This window comes from Aquila chrysaetos, chromosome Z (assembly GCF_900496995.4).
Source record: "Aquila chrysaetos chrysaetos chromosome Z, bAquChr1.4, whole genome shotgun sequence".
In the NCBI taxonomy this organism is placed as follows: domain Eukaryota; kingdom Metazoa; phylum Chordata; class Aves; order Accipitriformes; family Accipitridae; genus Aquila; species Aquila chrysaetos.
In genome coordinates, this window is record NC_044030.1 from 62,933,447 (window position 1) to 62,955,471 (window position 22,025).

At 40.8% G+C, this 22,025-nt stretch overlaps 1 protein-coding gene across 6 annotated transcripts in view; it reads right to left on the bottom strand.

Moving 5' to 3' along the window:
* Positions 1-17,073: 17,073 nt before the first annotated feature.
* The window catches only part of PIK3R1 (phosphoinositide-3-kinase regulatory subunit 1), a 60,693-nt gene continuing 55,741 nt past the window's right edge, over positions 17,074-22,025 (bottom strand). For all 6 annotated transcript variants that reach the window (XM_030005188.2, XM_041121130.1, XM_030005191.1 and 3 more), the window contains one exon: positions 17,074-21,644. In XM_030005188.2, coding sequence (XP_029861048.1) covers positions 21,455-21,644 — 190 coding nt within the window. In that variant the 3' untranslated portion in view covers positions 17,074-21,454. The remainder of the gene's footprint in view (positions 21,645-22,025) is intronic.

The window sequence follows — 22,025 nt, forward strand, 5'->3', positions numbered from 1 at the left end:
TTAACTTTTGACCTTCCAGTTCTGACTGCCTGGTTCTGGAAATCTGAGGGTTTTGATCTGTGAACTCTCATCTTTCACCTAAACTGCAAATTGAGACATTGACATTAGCACAGCAAGGGAGAAAAAAGACCAGCAGGATCACCTGCATGCATGGTATGTTATATGGCAGACAGTCCTTCTGGTAAGTAACTCCATCCCAGAGATTTCTAATGCTCTCTTGGTTCTTTTGAGGAGCAGCCCCAATTCTGTCATATTGCACTCCAATACACTTTACACTGAAATTACACTCCAGTGAATTGTTGTATCAGCAATAGCGCATATACTACAGTACATAAATTAGGTGATAATCTCACAAATCTGCATCTGATTTTTACAAATACTTACATGTATTCAATAGAGAGTTCATTGCATTTAGTTAACTGTATGCATAAAATGTCTCGAAGAGCTGAACCTTAATTATTGAATGCATGTCATCCTGTTTTACATTCTCTTGGATTTATACCATAAAGAAGAAATCAGTGAAAAGCTCGCAATAGTGTGACCTTCCTGGAGATTAATGAAGACAAATTAGTATAGAAAGACCTGCCTTAAAAGTATATATGTTTTGCTAAATAAATCAACCATGATCTTTCTGAGTTTGGATTAGCTTAATCTTAGCAGATTTTGGTTTCCTAATTTCCAAGTTCCACATCCCAGAGGATTCAAAATCGTTCTGCTGGTCCAGGCAGCTCTGGGGGGTCGAAGTTCCACTAGTCCCAGCACCACTGAGAAGCTATGCCATAAAGTACCCCTTCCCTCCAAGTGCACAGGAGTCCTCCATCTAGTGAAGTTTAAGCAGCTCCTCAGGAACATCAAGTACCCCATGTAGGACCTATTAGAGATGTGAGGTCTTGAGGGATTTGAAATAAAGAGTAAAGTTCAGAAATGGCACTGTGGTACCCAACCATTATTCCTGCCTATGGGAGCTAGGCCCTTCAGATCTGCTACAGCCGCAAGATAAAGCAATCCAGCCCACAAGTTGGTAGGGTGTGTTGAAGGGAAAAATTAGAAAATGGGCAAAAAGACATAGAAAAATACTTCAAAACTTCTGGAGGCTTTTCTGCTCCTAATCTGAAAACCTAAATCTCTTCCTCAGTGACCTGGTTCTCCCAATACCTGGCTCAACCCTTCTCAGTATTTCCTCTGGATGAGGACCAGAGAGAAAAAGCAGTAGGTGAAGGCAGACTGGTGAAGTGGGAGAGAGCAGTACTTACACTTTTGGGTTTAGTGAGAGGATAACTTAAAAGACTTAATGCTTACTGCTTATTACTTCTGATATTTCTGAAGCTAAAGCTGGAAGGAAGGATTATTATTTTAATTACCATTCTTCTGAACATCTGAGAGGGGCATTTAACAATCTCCAAACTGTCCATGAGGAAGTGTTGGTTCTCCCTGGATTTTCAGGAGATTAGGCATGCTATCTGGTGTTTGATGTTCTATAGATCCAAGGGTGGAGGAAATTAAGTACAGCAATGAACAGTAGGATTACAGTTCTTTTCCAGAAAAAATAAATAAGGTCTTGCATTAAAAATTGTTAAAAGTATCTCTCAGTCTTTCAATCCTGTGTAGACATGTGCTGTCATTCTTATTGGGTTGAGGTGGAGTCTGGATGGGAGAAGAAAAAGCTGAGAGTACAAAACAGTGTTGTCTGCATGGTTGTAGAGTAATGGTCCATAGTTGGAAAATATTTTAAGCATTTAGACTTGATGTTGTGATGAGGATCTGTATAACCAAGGCCTAATGAGGCCTACAGAACAGATTGGTCATAACAGAGAAGCAACTTTCATCATCTCTTTTTTCAATCCACATTATTCTAGATATAATGGGAAGCAACCTCAAGGAGTTACAGCTCTGAAGTGTCTAATAAAATTTCTTAGTCATGGATTTTGAAATGTGAAGTTTTTCCTTCTTCAAGATGAAATGTCAAGTGGAAATGTTGTCTGTATTGTGGATGATGAATTCTGAGTGCAGTGAGGGAGCAGAGAGCTGACAACTATACAGTGGAGGGTTTCTGAAAACTAACTGTGGTTTTGAGTCACTAATTGTACAGCAAACCTGTGCTTGGCCTGACATTATGTGCAGCTACTAGCAGAGATGTAATAGAGATATATATCCCATTCAGTGTTTCCTCTGTTAGGGCTTGCCAACTGTTGTGTAATTCCCAGTGATGATCAATGTCTTTGAATCCCAAGAAGTCTAAAGGATCAGTAGGTGTTCAGCACCTCTCCTCTGTCAGGACTGTGCCAACAGGTTCATTGCAAATCTAGTCCCAGAGCAGTGCAGGTAGGGAAGTCCATATCTGCTGATGGGCAGAGGTTGAACGGACTATAATCCCCTGATCAGTGTCAGCCCAGGCAGGCTCAGGTGCAGTCCTGGGAAAATGCAGCAGTTTGGCTTCATGTAACAGAGAGCTGGACTTGGCTGGACAAGGAGTGCCTGACTGAAGTCCCATCCATCCACAGTGGTCCTGTGCATGTCAGCTACAGAACAGCAGTCTTTCATGCTTTCCTGCACTGCAGCACTACAAAGTGTGTTGTGCTTCTCTGGCTGTGTAAGGATATGGTTGAGTTCAGGACTAGAAACCTCACTGGGGAGAGCAAGTTGCTTTTGGACCACACCTATACCACAGCTGTGACAACATTCAGGATTTTACCTGCTTATTTTGCTGGGCAGAAAAAACAATCCACAGCATAAGTTTATCCTTTCATTTTAAACTCTTGTTCCTCCTTCCTCAGAGATCCTGTCTCAGTAAGCTAAAAAGCGTAATTTTTCACTCATGTTAGCTCAAGCAATGCAACTCATGCAGCTCAAAAACTATGTTATACTGCAGGGTAGTATGCTCAAAAACTTGTTAGCTGCCCATATTTGGCCTGGGGGGGAGTCTAGGCTACAAGGCATTGAGTAATACACCTTTGAACTTTGCTTTGCTCTTAACTTGATATAAATAAAACCAAGAAACCATATGGATATAATTGGATTCCAAAGAGGCACATCCATCACTGATAGGCATGCAGACAGTTATACATATACCTTCACTATCTAACTTCTCTAGCAGGTTTCCAGTTGCATTCACAACAGTGAAATGAAAGACCACACAAAAGCTACTGGATATCAGAGAGATACTACAATTTTTGCAAGTTGCAGCTGTGTACTGTACTGGGCTTTTCAACCACCTTGAGTTAACTTAGCTGCATGTTTTCTACTCCTAAAGAAGGATCAAAGGCACATGATCAAATATACCTTTTCTGTATCCCTGACTTGTGGTGAATGAGGTTATCTGACTGAATAGTCAAGCTAAATCAGCATGATAGTTCTGTTTTACTTGAATGAGTTTGTACAGGAAATATATCTCCCACTGTTCCTAATGCACATGGCAGCTCGATACAGGTAAATTTGTGCAGGGATTTATTTCCTGGCTGCTGATTTCAAACCCAGACTGAGAATCAAGCCTCAGATTTTCCAGGGATTCAGTTCAAGAAAGAGATGAGGGCATTGTGGATCATTACTGATTCAGACCCAGGGTATCTAAACACAGAGGTGAACTGTTGCTACTGCAAGCCCATCCCAAACATACAGCATGATACAGGTTTTCTGCCTCCCAAAGCCTTCTGGCAGATGATAATGTTTGCTGTTGCGGTGGCTCAGTTTCTGTTTAAGGTAAATGTTACTAAAACTAAGAAGAAGATTTCCTATTTCACACTGGAATAGCATCTCATGTGCACAGGGCAGTTCCTGTATCATGCCCTGCCAAGCACCCTCTCCCATGAGAGAGACTTTTCTGCACCAGCCCTTTGGGATCTATTACCCCTGCCGCACTCCTTATGCTTGTGCTTGCATGACTTCCTCCTCCATGCAGCCTCCATCACTAGCAAATCTTCTTGAATGCTTTCTTTGAAAATCTATCAAAAAAATATCCAGAGCACCCTCCTAGTCTTTCCTATTACTCATAGCTTTAAAATACCTAAGCAGGTTATTTTAAGCCACTCCTTCATCTAATTCCATGTCTCTAATCAAATTATCCTGCTGTTAGCTGTTCCCTCAGTAATCTTCAGAAAATTGTTTCTCAATTAGGTTGATTTGTAACAAAGTCTCCTCCACAAGCTCAACTCTGGGGCCAGAGGTCTTGGTCTGGTCCCTCCACCCTGACCTGGAGCTTTTAAAGTCTTGAATGTTTCCTCTTGGGGTTGCTTTGCCTGGATGTAGATAAGACAGGGTGATGCCACACTGCTGAACAGCTCCACAAGCAAAGTCTGCTTCAGGTGACTTCAAAGTCCAGTTGCAACAGTCCTTGGCTTCCTTCTATACTCCAGAAATCTCTGAAAAGGTATCAGCTGGGCCAAGGCAACCCACCAGATGGGATGCAGGTTTTTTGCCACATTAGTGGCAGGCAACAGTTTGTTTCTTTCATGAAACTAAATGAAATATAAAGATTACTGTTGTTTGGAGGGAGAAAACCCAAGGGGAAGGGAGACCAGTCTTCTGCACACTAGAATGGCTAATTGAGCTTCTGCCTCTGAGTCAGGTTAAGAATAAAAAAGCACCTTTTTCACAATGTAGTGGAGTACTCCCACCATGATGCTAATAGGTACTTGGAACAAGAATTTTTCAAGTGAGATATCTTGTTAGTGCTATTAAAGTAGATAAATAGTGTCTATTAGGATATATAAATAATTAAATGAATGTTGAAGTAGGATCTTGAACCTTGTTCTCCTATATCCCCCAGTGAGAGGTCTAGCCACTGGGACATCATTATCTGTCCTAATTGCCTATGCTTGCTCTGGGCCTGTGAATGTTTAATTATTTCTACAGAGAGGAGTAACTCCCACAAAAGAACTTGGTATTGATGGCGTCTGGTAGTGATATTGGTTTGCTGAACTTAGTGTGGGTTATAGTATCACAATGCTCTTTCAGAAGTGCAGTGTCCTTGGTCATTTCTCCCAGACGCTAAACGTGGAAACTTGGTGGTAACAGAGCCTGTGGAAATTGCTTCTGTTAACTTTCAGAGGTTTTTTCTTTTTTGTGTGTGTCTAATTTTTCACTTTTCATTTATTATGGATTGAATGTTCTCTCATGCCTTTCCTCCCCACCTTAAAGAAGCTTGTGGCAGAAAGCTAAGAGATAAGACTTTGCTGAAACAGAGAAAAAGAAGAAATGTGACCAATTGCAATGACAAGCTTGCACTGGGTAATTTAATACACACTCAAATGAATTCCTGCTTGCCTAACACACTGTATTAGTCAGTGTAGTAGTCAGATGGCCACAAGAAAAGACAAAACAAAATGAAAAAGAAAGTATCTGAGGAGGGAAGAACCCACCCATATTCCCAGGGAGGGATTAATAAATTTTTGGTACATGAATATTTTTGGCCACTTGTCTCAATTTCTCCCCAGAGCCATCTAGATCAAATAGGCAAGCTGATAGGAGTCATCATTGGGGTTCCCATGAACAGCCTGGTCTGATAGACAAAAAGCTTTTGCACAGCCTCTTGCCAATTAACTCCTATTCTCACACAAGGCCCAAAATGAAGTAAAATGGCTGCGAGGCTACTGGGCGAAACTGAGGAATCAAAGGATAGGACAAAGTTCATCAGACCTATGTTACACTGTCTCTCCTGACAGTGACAGAGCTTCATCTATTGCCTGGAATGAATTCCAGATGTTTCTTCATGTGCCACTGAAGAGAAGGAACTGGGATATTTGCCTTGAAAATTATTCAGAATGATATAGTTTGGTACCAGCATGACTCTTTATCTAAAAAGCTGGAGGGGAAAATTTGGGTTGTTACTGTCTTCATCTGAAAGAGTTTTTTTTTGTTTTCGTTTGGTTTTTGTATTTGCAGTGTTTGGAAATAGAAAGAGATTCGATTTTACTAGTAATTGTTCAAGTAATGGAGAATGACAAAAGATACAAATGGCAGGAGGGAATACAAATTTAGAAATGCATGAGATGGAAATGCGATGACTGACCTATGATAATTCAGGGATGAATGGGCTGAATCTGGCATGATCCTAAGGCTTTTGTTTTCCCTCCTTCCACTTCAAGAAAAAAACTTCCCGTTATGGCTAAACACTGGGTAATAATGCAAAAAATCCTAATTTTTCATCCTTTTGGGGGAGAGTTTTCCAGAATGGAAAGGAGGAGGAAGCCTTATTTGAGTGGCTGGAAATTAAAAAGACTAAATGATCAGGAAAATGTTTCTAACAAAGAGGATGTTATTTTCATGCTATATGAGTTCTGAATATATGGGCAGGCAATTACCCAATCTATTATAGGCCACTGCATATTGGATGGCAGCTACTGAACTCTTGGCTTCAACATGTTTGGATAGAGCAGTACCTTAATTCTTCCTCCCCTTTCTGTTAATGGGAAGAACAGCAGCTGGGAGGAACATTTGCTGTGGGCAGACTGCATTAAGGATCAAACATTTAAGCAGAACATTTCAACAGGGATGCAGAACCCATTTAGATTTCAGCTGTGAACATGTTCGATCTTGTTTAAAACTGAGCCTCTTAGAATGCCTCTGCAAAAGCTGAGAAATACTAGAAATTAAGCTTGCATTTACCTTTGAAGCAAAAGGTCATAAGAACACAGTAAGAATATCCCCTTATTTGTTTATGTTGACAAATATTTGGTGTCGTTTTAGTATGTGTAGCTATGGTACTGTACACCCCAGAGTTTGAAAGTAAGTCTCACATCCTTTTGTGGAGATGGAATTCTGACAGATTTTTCCAAAACTTTTATTAGATCAGTCATGAGCTCCTGGAGACTTTAAAAAAAAAAAAAAAAAAAGTAATATTCATGAGACACAAGTTTGAATCAAAATTCGGAAAAAAAGCCAAAGCAGAACACCACCCCACATTTCTGAATGCAGAAGTTTAAATAACTATGTAGAGCTGAACATTGCAGCTGAAGTTATAATGAGCCTAACCCTCAAATCCTTAACAAATTTGGAATCCAGGTCTGAATTATCTCAATAACTTTTTTCCAGATACTTGGTTAGTCCCCATATAATAGCTTCCTTGGTTTATCATTGCTTCAGTACTACCTGCAGTCTAAGGATTTTACTGCCTGGCAGTTGTAGCAGCATTTTTTTGTTCAGTAGTCCTGATGGATTTGACTGCCATGAATTTGTCTAATCACTCTTCAGTATTCTGTTTCCCACGTCAAAGAATTTCACAGTTCACCTATGTGTAATTTGTATTCATGTGTTTTAAATCAACCACCTGTTAAGTTCACCTGATGCCCCTGGACCTTGTGTTCTGAGAAGCAGTAACTAAATTTTCTGTTTGCCTTCTGTCTTTCAGAAGTGGTGGTACCTATCAAACCTCCTCATCAGCCTCTTCTCCAAACTAAGGCACCCTAATCTAGCTTATGTCCCCTCTCACTGAAGCTACTCCACACCTTCAACCATCTTTGTCATCCTACCTGGTACTTCTGCTAGTTTTTTTATCTGCTTTTCTAGATGAAGGAGACCACAACCATATGTGGTCTAAGACTTCTACTATCTTCGAAAGAGCTGAGTTGCTTACCTAGTTATGAACTGATCTTCTCTGGGTTGGGTATTATATAAGGGCTTTCTCAGAGATTCAGGTTTGATAAGGCAATGGACTGAGGTGTGAATTTCCACTGCCAACCTGAGAAAAAAAGGTAGGTATGGGACTTCTGACTGTGCTTATGGTGCAAGCCGGTGCTGTAACAGTGACAATTACTTACTGACTTGTCCTATATGCCTGTCTACACCCACACACAAAACCCTGAGCAGCTTTATACCTTGCACTTTTAGAAGAGGAAATGTACACCTCCCTTTGCCCTTACCACTAACGAAAAAGCCACTTCCTCCCCTCCCACTCCCAGCTATCTCCACAATAAAAGAGAGACAGAAAAAGTTGAACCTTCCTGATTCAGGTGACTGCCACAATAATATGTTTTCACCAGCCCCTGTGAATTTGCTCTCTTATCAATTGTTTGTCCCAACCTGAAAGTGACTGCTGATGACTAGGTAAGCCAAGCATCTGATCGGACTGTCAATTTGCCCTCTATCCCTCCCTCCCCCAGCTTATTTTTTAGGCAGGGAGGTGGACATGCAGAAGAATATTTAAAAAAGAAATCCCCCCTATGGGAATAATATTTAAACAAAGTTTATAGTTCATATTCAATGGACAGAGAGCTCAAGAAACTCGGGCATCTGTAAGAATATTTTCCATTGCAAATATCATTCAGGTACACTGGGTGCATGCAGTCAGGCACACAAGGGGAACAGGTTTCTATGACACTAGTACAAAAGCACTCTACAGGAACTTGTGGCACCAAAATTAAATCAGAGTGATAATTTACACTTTCTCACTTACAAATGCAGTATCATCAGTGTTAGATAAATTATTGAAAAAGTTATCAAATAAATTGCCTAGTGGATATGATCACCATTTTGCTGGTTGAACAGCATTTGAACACATGTTCCTCCAATACCCTCCAAAAGGGATTATTTGAGTGAAGTTTTAATGTGACCTTCTTCTATTGAACTTTCTTCAATGAATACCCTTGGTGTAATTCTATCACCCACTCAGGATTTTTGCAGTTTGATATTGCTCCCATGCCAAGGGTAGGAGAAAACTTTCTCCTTTACCAGACCATGCATGTCTTCAAGGCTAGGAGGCCTGACCAGTGACTTCTGTTCAGTTACATTTTAAAAAGTTGGCAAAGAAAGCAGAAACCATTTAAAAATATTTTAGCTTAGCAAGTAGGCAGGGCTAATCACTTTAATTTAACAGTAAAAATAGTAACCTAAATGGCAGCCAAATCTGCCTATAGGGAGTGAAGATAATTGTGGGGAGATTCTTGTGCTGGGATTAGATGGAGTCAGTGAACCTAAAGAGATTTTTGGCACACACCGCCCCATCATGTATATTTGTCCATTTCTAGTTCACATGAATTTGTGCTGGGATTGGAGTAGTCTTGAGTGAAGGGGTTTGAAATGAAGACCCAAGGGTCTTTTCTGAATTGGATCTTCCAATCAGTTAACAGTTCATTACGCTGTGGTACATTTTTAGAGCCATAAAAACTTCTAACACATTCATTGGCCTTTTTGTTACTGCTGTGTTCAAATGTTCATATTTCTAATCCAAAGACTAGGCAGTATTGAGCTTTTCAGTAAAAACAAGACAAACCAAAATTGAGGATCTAAAATACCTTTGATTTCTGAGTGGATAAAGTACAGCTATTAGAACACCAGTCCAGTCTGGTTTCTGTGTCATACTCAGATCTGGCTGGGTTTGGTTTCCTGTTCTGTTTTTAAGTTACATCTGTTCAAAGCAGAAAGTTTGTGATTTCTACAATTGCATGAGATGGTTTCTCATGGCAGAAAAACCTCCCAGACTTTGGTCCTTTAGAATCCAGACACAGACTCACATTGCAGACCAATTAGGCCTTGAAATGTGAGTATTGATCTAAAAGTAGTTCTGATCTAGATGTCACTTTTTGAGCTGTAATACTCAGTAAAGAACCAAGAAATCAAACTGCTTAGAGAAAAACACCACCATCTTTAGAGCTATACAACTACCTGTCTCAGCCTAAGCCTGCTTAGTCTTCAGGAAGCTTGAGGTTTCATGCATACACATGGAGCAACCACTGAAGCAGGGATGTGAATTCAGTCTTCCCTTGTCCTGGTGAGTACCATAATGACTGGGCACTAAAATCAGTTTTCTTTATCCTAATGAATATTTTTATTTATACGGAGTAAACCTACCAGTGGATTGAAGCTAACTCTTTAGTCTGGTGGGAGAAGTGTTCACCTAGGATGCCTAACCTCTGACTTCAGCCACTGCTGTCCAGAGACTCTCCTAGACCTCACATATGCTAAGTGACTGCTAGCATGGTCACTGTTGGCTAACAGGCTATATTAGATGGAAAATGGAGTCCTGCTTTTAATTTTGAACATTGAAAGATTCTTTTGAATCCATAAGCTTTGTGAGGGTTTCATATCAAACAAGTGAGTTTTTTTTAATGAGAATTGTCCTTGCAGAACTATTCTTGATCAAGTCTAGCATGCGCATGGTGAGCCTTACATTCCTAGTCTCTTCCAAGGTCCATGACTAGATTAATTTCTAGGAAAGGATGGAGAACGACAACACGTTGTCACTGAGTGGGCCATTAACCTAACACAGGAATGTAGCCTTGGATTATTAAATGAATCAGCACTAACAAATACATCAATAACTTTAAATTGATGAAGATGTTGGGCTGGAAAATTTTGCCCTTAATGATCTGCAGAGCACAATTAAACAGATAAGTTAATCTGGGGTTTTAGAAGACTATGTGAATAGAAAAGCTAGTCATTAACAGTCTTGTCATATTTCTCTGCCTTGACCCTTCCCCTTGCATTCAAGTAGGTGTCTCAGGAAATTGATCCACTGAAAATGGGTAGCTCAGGAAAATACTGGAAGAAAAGCTTTTTTACAGGCCTCATGGTCCCTCTCCCACAGTGGGAGCCAGTTCTCAAAGCTCCAGAGCCAGGTTTGCTTCAGAAGCTACAGAGGTGGAAGTGTAGAGAGACTTCAGATGTGAGGTATCTGCTGGCACTGATATCCACAGGTAGCCATTAGTTTTCTCATAGGGAGCATACAGTCAGCTATTTCAGCTTCAAGACTGTACAGAGTAGAGCTGACATTAAAAAAAAAAAGTCAGAAGAAACCAGCTGCCTAACTTGTGCTGATGCTTTTTGTGAGCTAAAAAGCTTTGATGACAGCTCAAAGTAGAAAACATATATGTTGAATTGGGCATGCATCTGTCGAGGCCTACATATGTATTACCAGATATGGAAGCACTTTCTTTGAGTTTCTGCTGTCAGGCATGTTCCTCAGGTGCATTCTGATTTCATATCAGGGCATAAGCTAGCTACCACCTTCTCTTGCAGCCCCATTGCCACAGAAAGCAACCCAGGTATGTGGGTGGGAGCAACTTTGGCCTGCTTCAGCTAGTTCCCCTGTCAGTGGCTGGAATACTAAGATTTGAGGACAGCCAAAAGGTCTTTGTTTTTTGACTGGAGGTGAATCCAGCAAATCTGATCTAGAAATCATAGATATGTACAATAAGGATGGGATGCAGTGATGGAGCTGTGGTAGACTCACTTTCGGAACTCCAGAGTGTCTTTTCTGGAAAACTCCTATAGCAGTCTGTTTCACTCATGCAGCGGGGTTACTTGTTTACTGAGTCATTGACATGGATTTCTCAGGCTTCTCAAGATGCTTTTCACCAATTTTATATCATTTTCAAGGGATAAATGAATTTTAAAAATGGGGGTAGTGTGGCATTTTGAAATGAAGACTATTCATTGACACAGCCTAGCTAAGAAGCTAAATACATTCTCAATTAGTCAGCTTGTCTTCAGACCCGAGGCCATGTTACTGGTTGTATTCAGCTAAGAAACGTCAGGTGAGCCCAGATGTGCCTGCAGGTATTGTAGTCACAGTGTCTGCAGCATAGACATGCTGAGGGAGCATGTGCATTCACATTGCTATAGATGTTCTGAAAATAAGGGAGGGAAACCTGTTCATTTAATTGCCACAGCTAACTACCTTCCCCAGTAAAAGGAGCTTTCTTGAACCATCTTAAGAGGATGTGCTCTTGTGTATGTGACACCAAAAGGAAGATTCTTGTGAAAAAAATTTCTTACGGAGACTTTAGTAGCCATCCCTTTCCCTTCCCTGCTGCTCCCATCCTCTGAAAATTGCTGTTTTGAGCCAGCATTACCCAGGAGCTGTCACACACAACTGGCCAGAAGAGTGCACACGCACCCAAGTGACTTGTGCTAACGGAAGACAACTTGGGTCCAGCCTCTGGCTGTACCGTGCTGGAAGCCCATGTGGCCCAGCCAGATAAGAGGCATTTTCTCCACTGGAGAACTATGGACGAGACCAGGCTCGTCTGCGCCTGCCAAGATTACAGTGGGAAATGGACAGACCATGACAAGATTTCAGTTTTAGTAACACTGTTATTGGTAATGAAGTTCAAGACATTTCAAAACATCAGCATCATTTAATTGTGTGTATTTTTACACTATTTGGCCTTTTTTCCTTAATCAGTTTGTCCTCTCATCCCCTCTGAAATACTCACAGCCCTGCAGAAGTGTGGTTGTGCACATTTGTTCACCTGCTAGGTCAGTCTGTCTTCACCTAGGAGCATTGTTCTTTTGTTCAGAAACCTACAGTGCCTACCACAAAGAGGTGCAATGCTGTGAATCCATTCTGAGGATCTTATTCACAATTCCTGAGGACTCCTGGTGCTCATGGGTTGTTAGACAGTACATGCCTTTCTTGTTTACATTGCCTGTTATCAGTAGAACAGCTGTTTGCATAACAGCTTCTCTTCTTTCATCTCACGTATCCTGAAGATTCTCCCCAAAATGTTGTTCCTGCCTTAGACCTGTCACTGCATCTGCTCTAGCCACTGAGGCTACGCAAGGCCAGATCTTCCATTTCACTGGACAGGGAAACTCCCCATGCAGTCTGCAGACCCTTCTCAGCAGAGTATGCTCCACTGAAAGGTTTGGTTTAACTGGGGTAGGTATGCATATACTTCTGTACCCCCAAAATATCATGGGGCCTGCCACCTTCTTGAATTTTTCATGTAGTAGATGCATGGGAATTTCATACAGCTGTCCTGCCCTGAGGTAGAGTGCAGTGGGACTGGGACGTAATTTGACTGAAGTCCTTCCTATCTCAGCTTTATTGTCACAATACCCCACCCTGTGTTCTTGGCTATGGATCAACTGGAAGGAAAGAAAGTCAAGTTCCCTAAGTTTCCTCTGGATAAGAAAGGAAATACAGATGTGGTGACTAACAAACTGATCTCACTTGGAAAAACCAGCGGCATCTTCTTCATACATGTCTTTTCAGCTGACCACATGGCTGGCAAGAGACCAAATTATCTCCCAAAAGACAGGTCCACAGCTTTCACGTAGGCAGGCCATTGGAAGGCACTGATAAGCCAGGCCTGAGACAGTGCCAGGGTTTGGCCTGGAGCAGGCAGAGAAACCGTCAGCATCCTGGCATTCCTGCTTATCTGCATTCCTCTGCTCGGAGTCCAGCATTACAGCTCCAAGGAGGATATGGCCCAGCATCTTTTTGAATGTGTCTGCCACCTTCACAATTATTATGAAAGACCCAAATTCTATAAAGCAGCTGAACTTCCAGCCCCAAATTAATTGTCCCTTATCATTATGCCTAAGAGCAGAAGATATTTCAGCTGGTACTGGAAAGATTAAAACTGAACTGCCTATCAGCAGGGAAGAGACTGAGTTCATCTGACCTTAGCCACCTTAAAGTTGCATGTCTAGCGTAAGCCATTTGCCTGGGCTCCCCCTTCAGTCCATGGAGTGATTCCAGAGCTGATTCACCACATCCTAAGAATAGTGCCTGAGGTAGGTGGGGTGAATCACCCTGGGGAATTGCCTGGCTCTCTCTCTGAAGAGAGCTTTGCCAGATGGCTTTGATGACAAGCCTTTCTTTTAGGTGCTTAAAATGAGATGAGATGAATCCCACCTCAAAATGTTCAACCTCACTATCTTTCTGAAACAGGGAAGAGCTGCAAATTGCATAAGCATATGAAGAGCCACTGTTTTTAAGTGGCAGCCTTTACCCAACAGAATAATAATCCTGCATGGGTTTCACAGGGAAGGTGGAAGGCGCCTGGAGCCCCAGCACAGTGCAGTCTGTGTCCCTGCCCAGAGAGTGTGGTGAGAGGTGCAAGGCTGTTCCCTTCACCTCTGCCCCCTGGTATGGCATGGCTGGCTCCAGCTCTGACAGCTGCTGGATTTGCATTCCTTTCGTATTTCCACTTCATGCTCTTTCAGGTCTCTACTCCCTTTCAGCCTCACAACATACAAGCTGCCAAGAGTTGCTATACCCACCTTTTAGATAGGTAAAGCTTACGCGTCATTGCCCTGAGTGCAGTGATAGGCCTGAGGGCACGTGAAAGGCAGCATCAGTATGAAGCACTGCCATGGGTGCTGGACAGGCAGGTGTGATGGATCACCTTGTCACACAAACCAGCCACATGATTCCCTGCAGGAAGGTCACCAAATGTTGACTCTTGATGTGTCTGTTTCACCTAACAACCTGTGGACAAATCTGCTGAATTACTTCCGGTAGTAGCAACACTAAAAAAAATGAAAAGGAGTAATCCAGCACCTTTCACAGAATGTTGTTTTACACCAAGCATAAACTGTGTGGAAAAATAAAGTAACCATATAGGAAACAAACATTTATAGAGGAAGAAATGCTCTCGGGTATGAATTAACTCTCGGGTATGAATTAATTTTCTTTCTTCTCGGGCTACAGTCTTCTAACAAGTTAGGAATACCGGGCACACAACAGTGAAATCATTATCTGAATTAACTACATTCATGTCCTGTTTGTTCAAAGACCTGAGGATGGCAAGCTTTAGATCCTTTTGTGTGCTACCCGTTAAGTTTTTCTCCTGTCAATATTTGCACATTTAAATCAGTGGCCTAAAAGCCTCCCTTTTCAGTATGCAAAGGTAATTTTTTCATAGAGGAAAGAATGGTACAACAACAGGTGTCCTTGCATTGCTGTTCTGGCAGGAAACATGGCCTGGTGCAGCCATGGATAAAAACCTGCTTTTTCAAAGAATTGTCAGAATGCTTCTTGTTATCTGATTGCTGTTCAGAGGTTAAAGTGCTGGTCCATGCAAAGATTATCCAAAGTTTGAATAGCGGCTGATCAACTGATGTCTGTTTACTCAGAAGGTCCCTACAGAGTTTCTATTTTTGGTAGTCTGTGTATTTGAGGACATAAGTCCTCAAAGGGATTAAAAAAACCCCCACCAGAACCATGTCCTCAGCAGCACTCCCACAGATCATGCTTTTTGTTGTTTCAGAGGCGATAGGAAAGGCCTAGTGCCTTTTGTACAGCCCACGTCTGACGGGAAGCATGTCTGACCCCGCTCCCCCACGTGCCGTCCTGCAGGGAAAGCAGAACTTTTAGAATGCTTATTTTTAGCCTTCTTTCCAGCCAGGGATGCTGGCAGGACCTCACTGTGTGCCATTTCCTCAATTTCCACCCTCTAAACGAGGGCCCCTGTGGGGTGTCAGGCCCCTGTGGGGTTTCATGACCCTGGGGCAAATGTTAGGTGTATCCTAAACATAACCATCTCAAAAGGGTCCCTGTGTGAACAAGAGGGGCTCTTCCCCGTGGCGTAAGGGAGGGCCGCCTCTGCGGGAGGCCATTACGGGCAGTGAGAGGCAGCCCAGGGCCTCAGCAGGGCTGTCCCACAGCCTGCCATTTTGTGCCTGGCTGCCCCCACCTGCAGCCATGAGAGTGCCTGTGTTTGTCCATGCAGAGCCGTCCACAGGCACCCAGTTGGGCCCTGCCTGCCCCTGCTGCGTGGCCTGTTTGCTTTATGAAGCCACCCTTCCTCCCTGGCCAGCTGATCAGTGCTGGCGTATAATTTACAGTGGGCCCAGTCTATTTGCTTAAGAAAGCCCCTCCCTGGGTGGCAGGGAAGCCCGGGTGCGCGGGGCTGGGGTGGGGTGTGATGCTGGAGGCTGGGGGGAAGAGACACCACCCGTCCCATCAGTGAAGCCCAGAAAAGGCAGCAGTGAGAAGTTTTAAAGTTTCCTCTTCCTTTTTGGCTTTGCAGCTCAGACAAAGGGATTTGTGTGAAGTTACTCGCACACGACTTTGCACAAGTCAAGCACCTTGGGGAGAAAAAACACCACGACGAGCATTCCCAAGCCTTTAAACGTATCTCACCCCCTTGTAGCTGCACAAAGACAGATTTAAGCAGTTTTTCATATTCCCTGTGAGAAATGACCATCAAGACTTAGCAAGAAAGCAGAGAGGGAATGTAGGGGTGTGTTTGTCTGCAGATAGCAAAAATAGAATGACATTTTTGCAAACGATTTTTCCAGTCTGCCAAGAGTGATTTCTATACAACATATGATACAGGCAAGAGGTCTGTAGATTTCTGCAGATTATGATCAGCCAGTCTTAATTTCTCTCAATAGCTGGTGATGGACAATGCGTGATTTATGACCTAGGTAACCTGATTTTTAGATGTTTAGCTCTATGGCTGCAGAAGCGTTTGTGTTGCTTAACGTCAGTTCAGGGAGCAGGAGTAAGATAAACTTGGTGTCTGTTGAAGAATCAGCTTACTCACTGAGAAAAACTGCAACCTATACGTTCACTGGAGATCTAGCCTCACTTTCTATTAAGCTGGCTAACAATATAATAGCCTTTAATCTAAGTTTCTTATAAGAACATCTAAGGGCCAGTGACAATGTTGTGATTATTAAAAATTATTTTAAGCCTGTGCTACCTGAGTACCCCGGTCAGGGAGTATTGTGTGACTAGTGCAAGCAAAATGTGGGCAGATTTTGGAATGGAAACCTTGGACAGAATGGGAATAGGAATCTCTTTCTGCTTCCAGAGTGGCTGGCTGACTTCTTTGGAGGACCTCTCCTGGGGCAAGATATGGATGGGCTCAAAGAAGTCAGATACCACATACCAATAACGAGGGGAAGAAAACAATGCTCAGAATTGGTCTTGCCCAATCACCTTCTTACTTAATCCCTCTTCTTCATTCTTACATTGGTTTTCACTATTAGATGCAGCCATGAAGCTGGTAGATGACTTCTAGCTACAAAGGCTGACAGGCTGGCTTCATGGAAACCAGTGACAAAACACACACTGATTTCAGAAGAACCAGAACTTCATCTGAGTGTAATAGGCAGATCACAGATCATGAATGTTGTGCTGTTTTCGCAGGAGTATGAGATGACCAGAACTGTCATTTTGGCACTGTTTGGCACAAGACTATTTTGGAGCTACTCAACTACTCCATTCAGTTCAATACATAGGATGGCTGTGAGTCAGCTGAAATTATTTTCTCCCTGGTTCCCTCTAATAATATGAGCATTTGGGTCTCATTTTCAAAGTAGGCCACATACAGATAGGAAGAGTTGGCCAAGGATGCTGGTAAATAAACATCTCGGTCCTTAGTGAAGCCTCAACAACTGAAATGCAGTTTCAAAACAACTTTTATTTTGCTTGAAGACTTATTACAATTTTTAAAGCAACTTAAAAACAAGACACAGCTCCATCAACTCTATAGCTTGAACAAAATTTCAAGGAGGCATGTTTTCACTGTTGCCTTGTAAAGGCAATTTACAACCCACTTTACCCTCCACCTCCTCAAAGACCATTTTAAAACAAAGTAATCTTAATGTTTTAAAGACATTTAACAGAACAGAGCTTTATTTTTAAAAACAAGAATAAAAAAAAATAGCAGCATCTTGGGCAGCTAATGCAATCTCATTAGGACAAGTGCAATGTAACGTTACCAACTCCCACAGTGCAGTTTAGTCTTCAACTGCAGTAAATACAACATGATTCTACATAAAAAATTGCATTTTGGAACCTTGTCCCATGGGAGGCATTGTGCTTTGAGCTGCCCATTTCTAAAGTGACCCTGAAAAAAAATAGTATCAGGATTCACTTTCCCAACTTAATACCATGCATAGCAAAAGCACTGTGTGAAAATTGGCAGAGGTTTTCCCCATTAGAAGCATCTGAATGTTTTCCCAAGCATTATTATTTCATTGCCAATTACAAGACAAAGCCATTTCTTCACTACAGAACAGTTGACACCAAATAGAAAATGTGAAGATTTGGTTTTACAGATTGCTTGACAAGATTTCTTAGATAACTGAACCATACAGACAAGCTTTTTTTTTTTTTTTTTTTTTTTTTTTTTTAAGAAAATATCCAACAACACAGAAACTCAGTTTTCTAACTGTATTTGGAAACATGCTGCACCCACAAAGGTCTAGTGTGCATGTGTGTGTGTCTTTAAACAAAGTTAATGATATCACTTACTGAATTCAGCAAAATGATCATGTTTGGTGAAAATGCACCTATACTGGGATCTATTCATACATAAACACAGCAAGTGTGCACGCATGTGCACAGATACATATCCCCAAATCTGCAAATTCAAATTTCAACTTAAGAAAATCAGAAACTCCTAATTTTGCTTGTGGGTTTTGGTTCTCTGTGTTACGTCTTGTACCTTTCAAAGGCCTTGTGAAAGTGCTGCTGCAGTGCAGCAAAACTCAAGGATTTAAAGTAAAACAAAATTTCCCCAAACCAAAGAAACGTAACAAAACAAAACCCACCCTTGAATTATATTAGATGGAAAAACTACATGTCAATAGAAATACAGAAAAGCACCGTGTTTCTTCAGTTATATCCACGTGCTTTTTTTCTGTGTATATTAGTCTGTTTGAGATCAAATCAAAACTGGAGTGAACAATATGGTACATTAAGGACAAACAACTCTGCAGTGAATAGGGCCTTTGGCAGGACTTAGCTCTGTGCATTAAGGAGGGAGGGAAATGCAGAGGCCACACAATACATAAGTACCAGTGAAAACCCACTCATGCCAATTTGAGGGCGTAAGTGATCCTTGCAGATTGCACAGACCCTGTGTAGGCAGAATATCCCCTTAAGAAGCCATAAGCACTAATCCTTACAATATAGTGCTTATTTCTCATTGTTGCTTGTGCAAGAAAAGCAAGTGTCAAATTTGCACACACACTATTTTTTTTCCTCTGCTACAGCCACAGATGAAGAGAAGTTGTACAGCATGACAGGAACAAATGATACTCCATCCTAGGCTGGGCATACTAAGGATATGGCCCACTAACATAGCAGAGGTTTTATTAATATGAGGAAAATTAGATCCAAATGCCTTAACTACGATAAAATTTCTTGACAAATGCTACGTGAAACATCAATTCAGATTACATATATTTTGCTTATAGAGAAAAAAATACAATTTTACTCTTAAAATACTTAACATTCAAAAATTAATATATGTCCAAAGAATATCTTGAATTGCTACAAGTGTTAAATTGTTGTATATTGAACTAATTTGTAACTTCAAGCACAGTAGTATAACTGGCATGCTAGAGTAGTTGTTGGTGCTTTTCATAGTAAAAACCAGTTATTAGTAAACCAAATTTACATGGTCCTACAGGCCTGAAAAGAGTGTGGAATGAGGAAGGGAAGGGATGAAGACTAAACTTCTATTCAGAAAAAGCATTCAGAGTAATTTTATAAGTGGTGACTACCTTGAAACACTAATGTTGGTTAAATCTTGTTTCCTGATATAAATTCTAGTAAGAAAATACATCTATAGGAAACCAAAGACAACCCACCAAAAAAAAAAAAAAGCACAAAATCAAAATAAAATCAAACGCCTTATAGCCTCAGAAATGAAGGAATAATGTAAAAATTAAAAGATAATATAAAAACTACTGGAGACTGGCAAATTTCTTATTATTTCTGATAGCTTAATAAGCACTGCATACTTTGAATTAAAACACATGTATCTCTAAAACAGAGCTATTATGAGAGAGCTCCATGGGTCTTACTCTTGATTGTGTGTATAGCTCTCTTCAATAGTAATGGGTCTTGCCTTTGCATCTTGGGGGAAGAATAAATTCATATGTTCACTTAGTCAAAACTTTTCCAAGATGTCTGTGAACTTCATTACTTTATCAGTTTGCAATGTATGAATTTCCTCAGTGGTAAGGACAATAAATAACCATTGCAAACCACCCACAGTGAATTGTCCCAGTATTCTTAGTAAGTTTGCTTTAATGGGATTCATGTGTTTGTTTCCTTTAACTAAACCATAATTCTGTAAGTCTCTGGTGCCTGAAATTATAGAAGTGTTCACTTTGATATTGCCTCAGCCTACAAACTCATGAAAATAAATCCAAAATGTTAAATATGATAGCCTAATCATTTTCAAAACAGACATTTTCCAGTCTTATTAGCTCTATGTTGTATCCAAACGTTCTCAGTAAAGGTGGGAGCTTTTTTTTCCCAATACTATTCCAAAAAACAAACCTAGGCAACAAATTAGAGAAACTTCCTTCATATGAAATGAAAATACTTTCACATGCTGACAAAAATTCTGCCACTGTAGGTCAAGAAGTCATTTATTTACTATGAAGAATGGATTCATTAGGAGATCCAAACTATCTACGGCAGTAGCCAAATTTCCCGGTTTTTCTGCAATCACTATCAGAGAAGGAAAAACAATTTTTCGTCTTCCAAATCCAAAGACAATCATGATAGAAGTTCAAAATGCTTCAAGAAGCAAACATTGTGTGGTACCGTATTCTAAAGATATCTCTGAAACAATATTGTTGGACTCAGTGATATTTTGTAATGTCCATATATTTTTAATTGAATAAAGCAGCTTTGAAGCTTATCAGGCACTGCCCAACAAAATATTTAGTCAAAAAAAAATTACGAACTTTTAAAATTTTGAGCTAGTAGCTCAATATTCTATAGAAAGAAAATTGTAAAATATTTCATAGTTTTAATTGTGAAGCCAACACTTGCTGGCTTCCTGTACATTTTAAAAAAACCCACAAACAACAAAATGAATAACAAAAAATAATAATCAGAAAAAATATTCTCAGGCAAAAGAAAGAAAGAAAAAAGAAGACAAGGAAACAAGAAAGAAAAACAAGCTTAACCTGTAGATATGCTTGAGAGAAGACTACAGCCTAAATAAAATTCAGTATTGCATAGCATGGTCTAAGAATTCAGCTTTCAGCAAACAGAAAAGGGAAAAGAGAAGCAGTTTGGTATTGATAAGTTTCCATCAATGATAGTTAGTCATCCAATACTATGTACATTATTATATACTGTATGCCATTGAAAGTCCTGTTTTCTTCAGTCTTAAATATATTCTTAAAACAGGATTTTTAAACGTCTAAACAAAACACTTCCTGGCACTTTGCTATTACAATTACTCTGAACAACATACTGTAACTGAAGTCCTTTTAAAGTGTCCCTTAGAAATGAAAGTGCCATTCTGCTACATATCATTCACCAGAAACCAAAAAATCCACAATGCTGTGTGTCTGGATCCACTGAGTGCAGCAACACCAAATCCAAGCCAGGTCGTGACCACGAAATTCCAATAACCAAATGACAAAGACATCTTATACCTTGTGTCTGGAGAATCCAATGTTCTAGCTGGTAAAGCTTGAGAAGTGGTCGTAAACAAGCACCATGGTTAAAGGCCTCTATGTCCCTGCAGGGAGATCAGGTTTGGATTTCTTTCTCTTGTGTTTTTCTTTTCTCAATTAAAAAAAAAAAAGCACTTCAGATTAGAAACATACGTTCACAGCTTAATACTGTGATCTCTGCCACTGCAGTTGTGAAGGAAAGCTCTAGTCCCATCTGAAGACAGATAGCTTTGATACTGCAGCTCAAATTCTTGAGTAAGGCTGAAAGGAGCCTTTTCTCTCCAGAGGCCTCAATGTTGTCAAATCCTTCCTTTAGAAAAAAACCAAACAACCCAGAGTATTAAGATCTTCATCGCCTCTGCTGTGCATATACCGGGTAGGCTAGTGTGACATTGAGAGAGTCATTGTGCTGCACAAGTGATGTGTGTTGATAATGTAGCACCAGTTCTTTGAGCGAGTTGTACAAGTTATATGGCTCTGCAAATCCATACCCAGTAGGTGTTTTGTTTATCACACAGTGCTTTACTTCTCCATCCACCCTAAAGAGGAAAAAAAACAACCAGTTTTTAGTTTGTCAGTACAGTAAAGTTAAGCTAGAAAATAAGGTATTGGCAATAAATCTTAAGATGCTAGTCACTACATAGAATTCCTGTCTTCTGTGGTGGGATAATGGTAAAAGCCTAGGTTAAACCCAAATTCCCAGATGTTGTGTTAGCTTAGGGAGGCAGAAGATAGGCAGGACGTAGCAGCTGCACAGAAAGGAGTGCATCCGTGTGAGGCTCATCTGTGGGAGTGGCAAAGGTTTGAGCTGTGTAGGAAATGGAGCAGCAATAAGGATGGCCTCAGGACTTGTTGGTCTGGTTCTAAGGTCCAGTGGGATCCATGCATATGCAAGTGTCTTGCTGCCCCTGGCTCAAGGT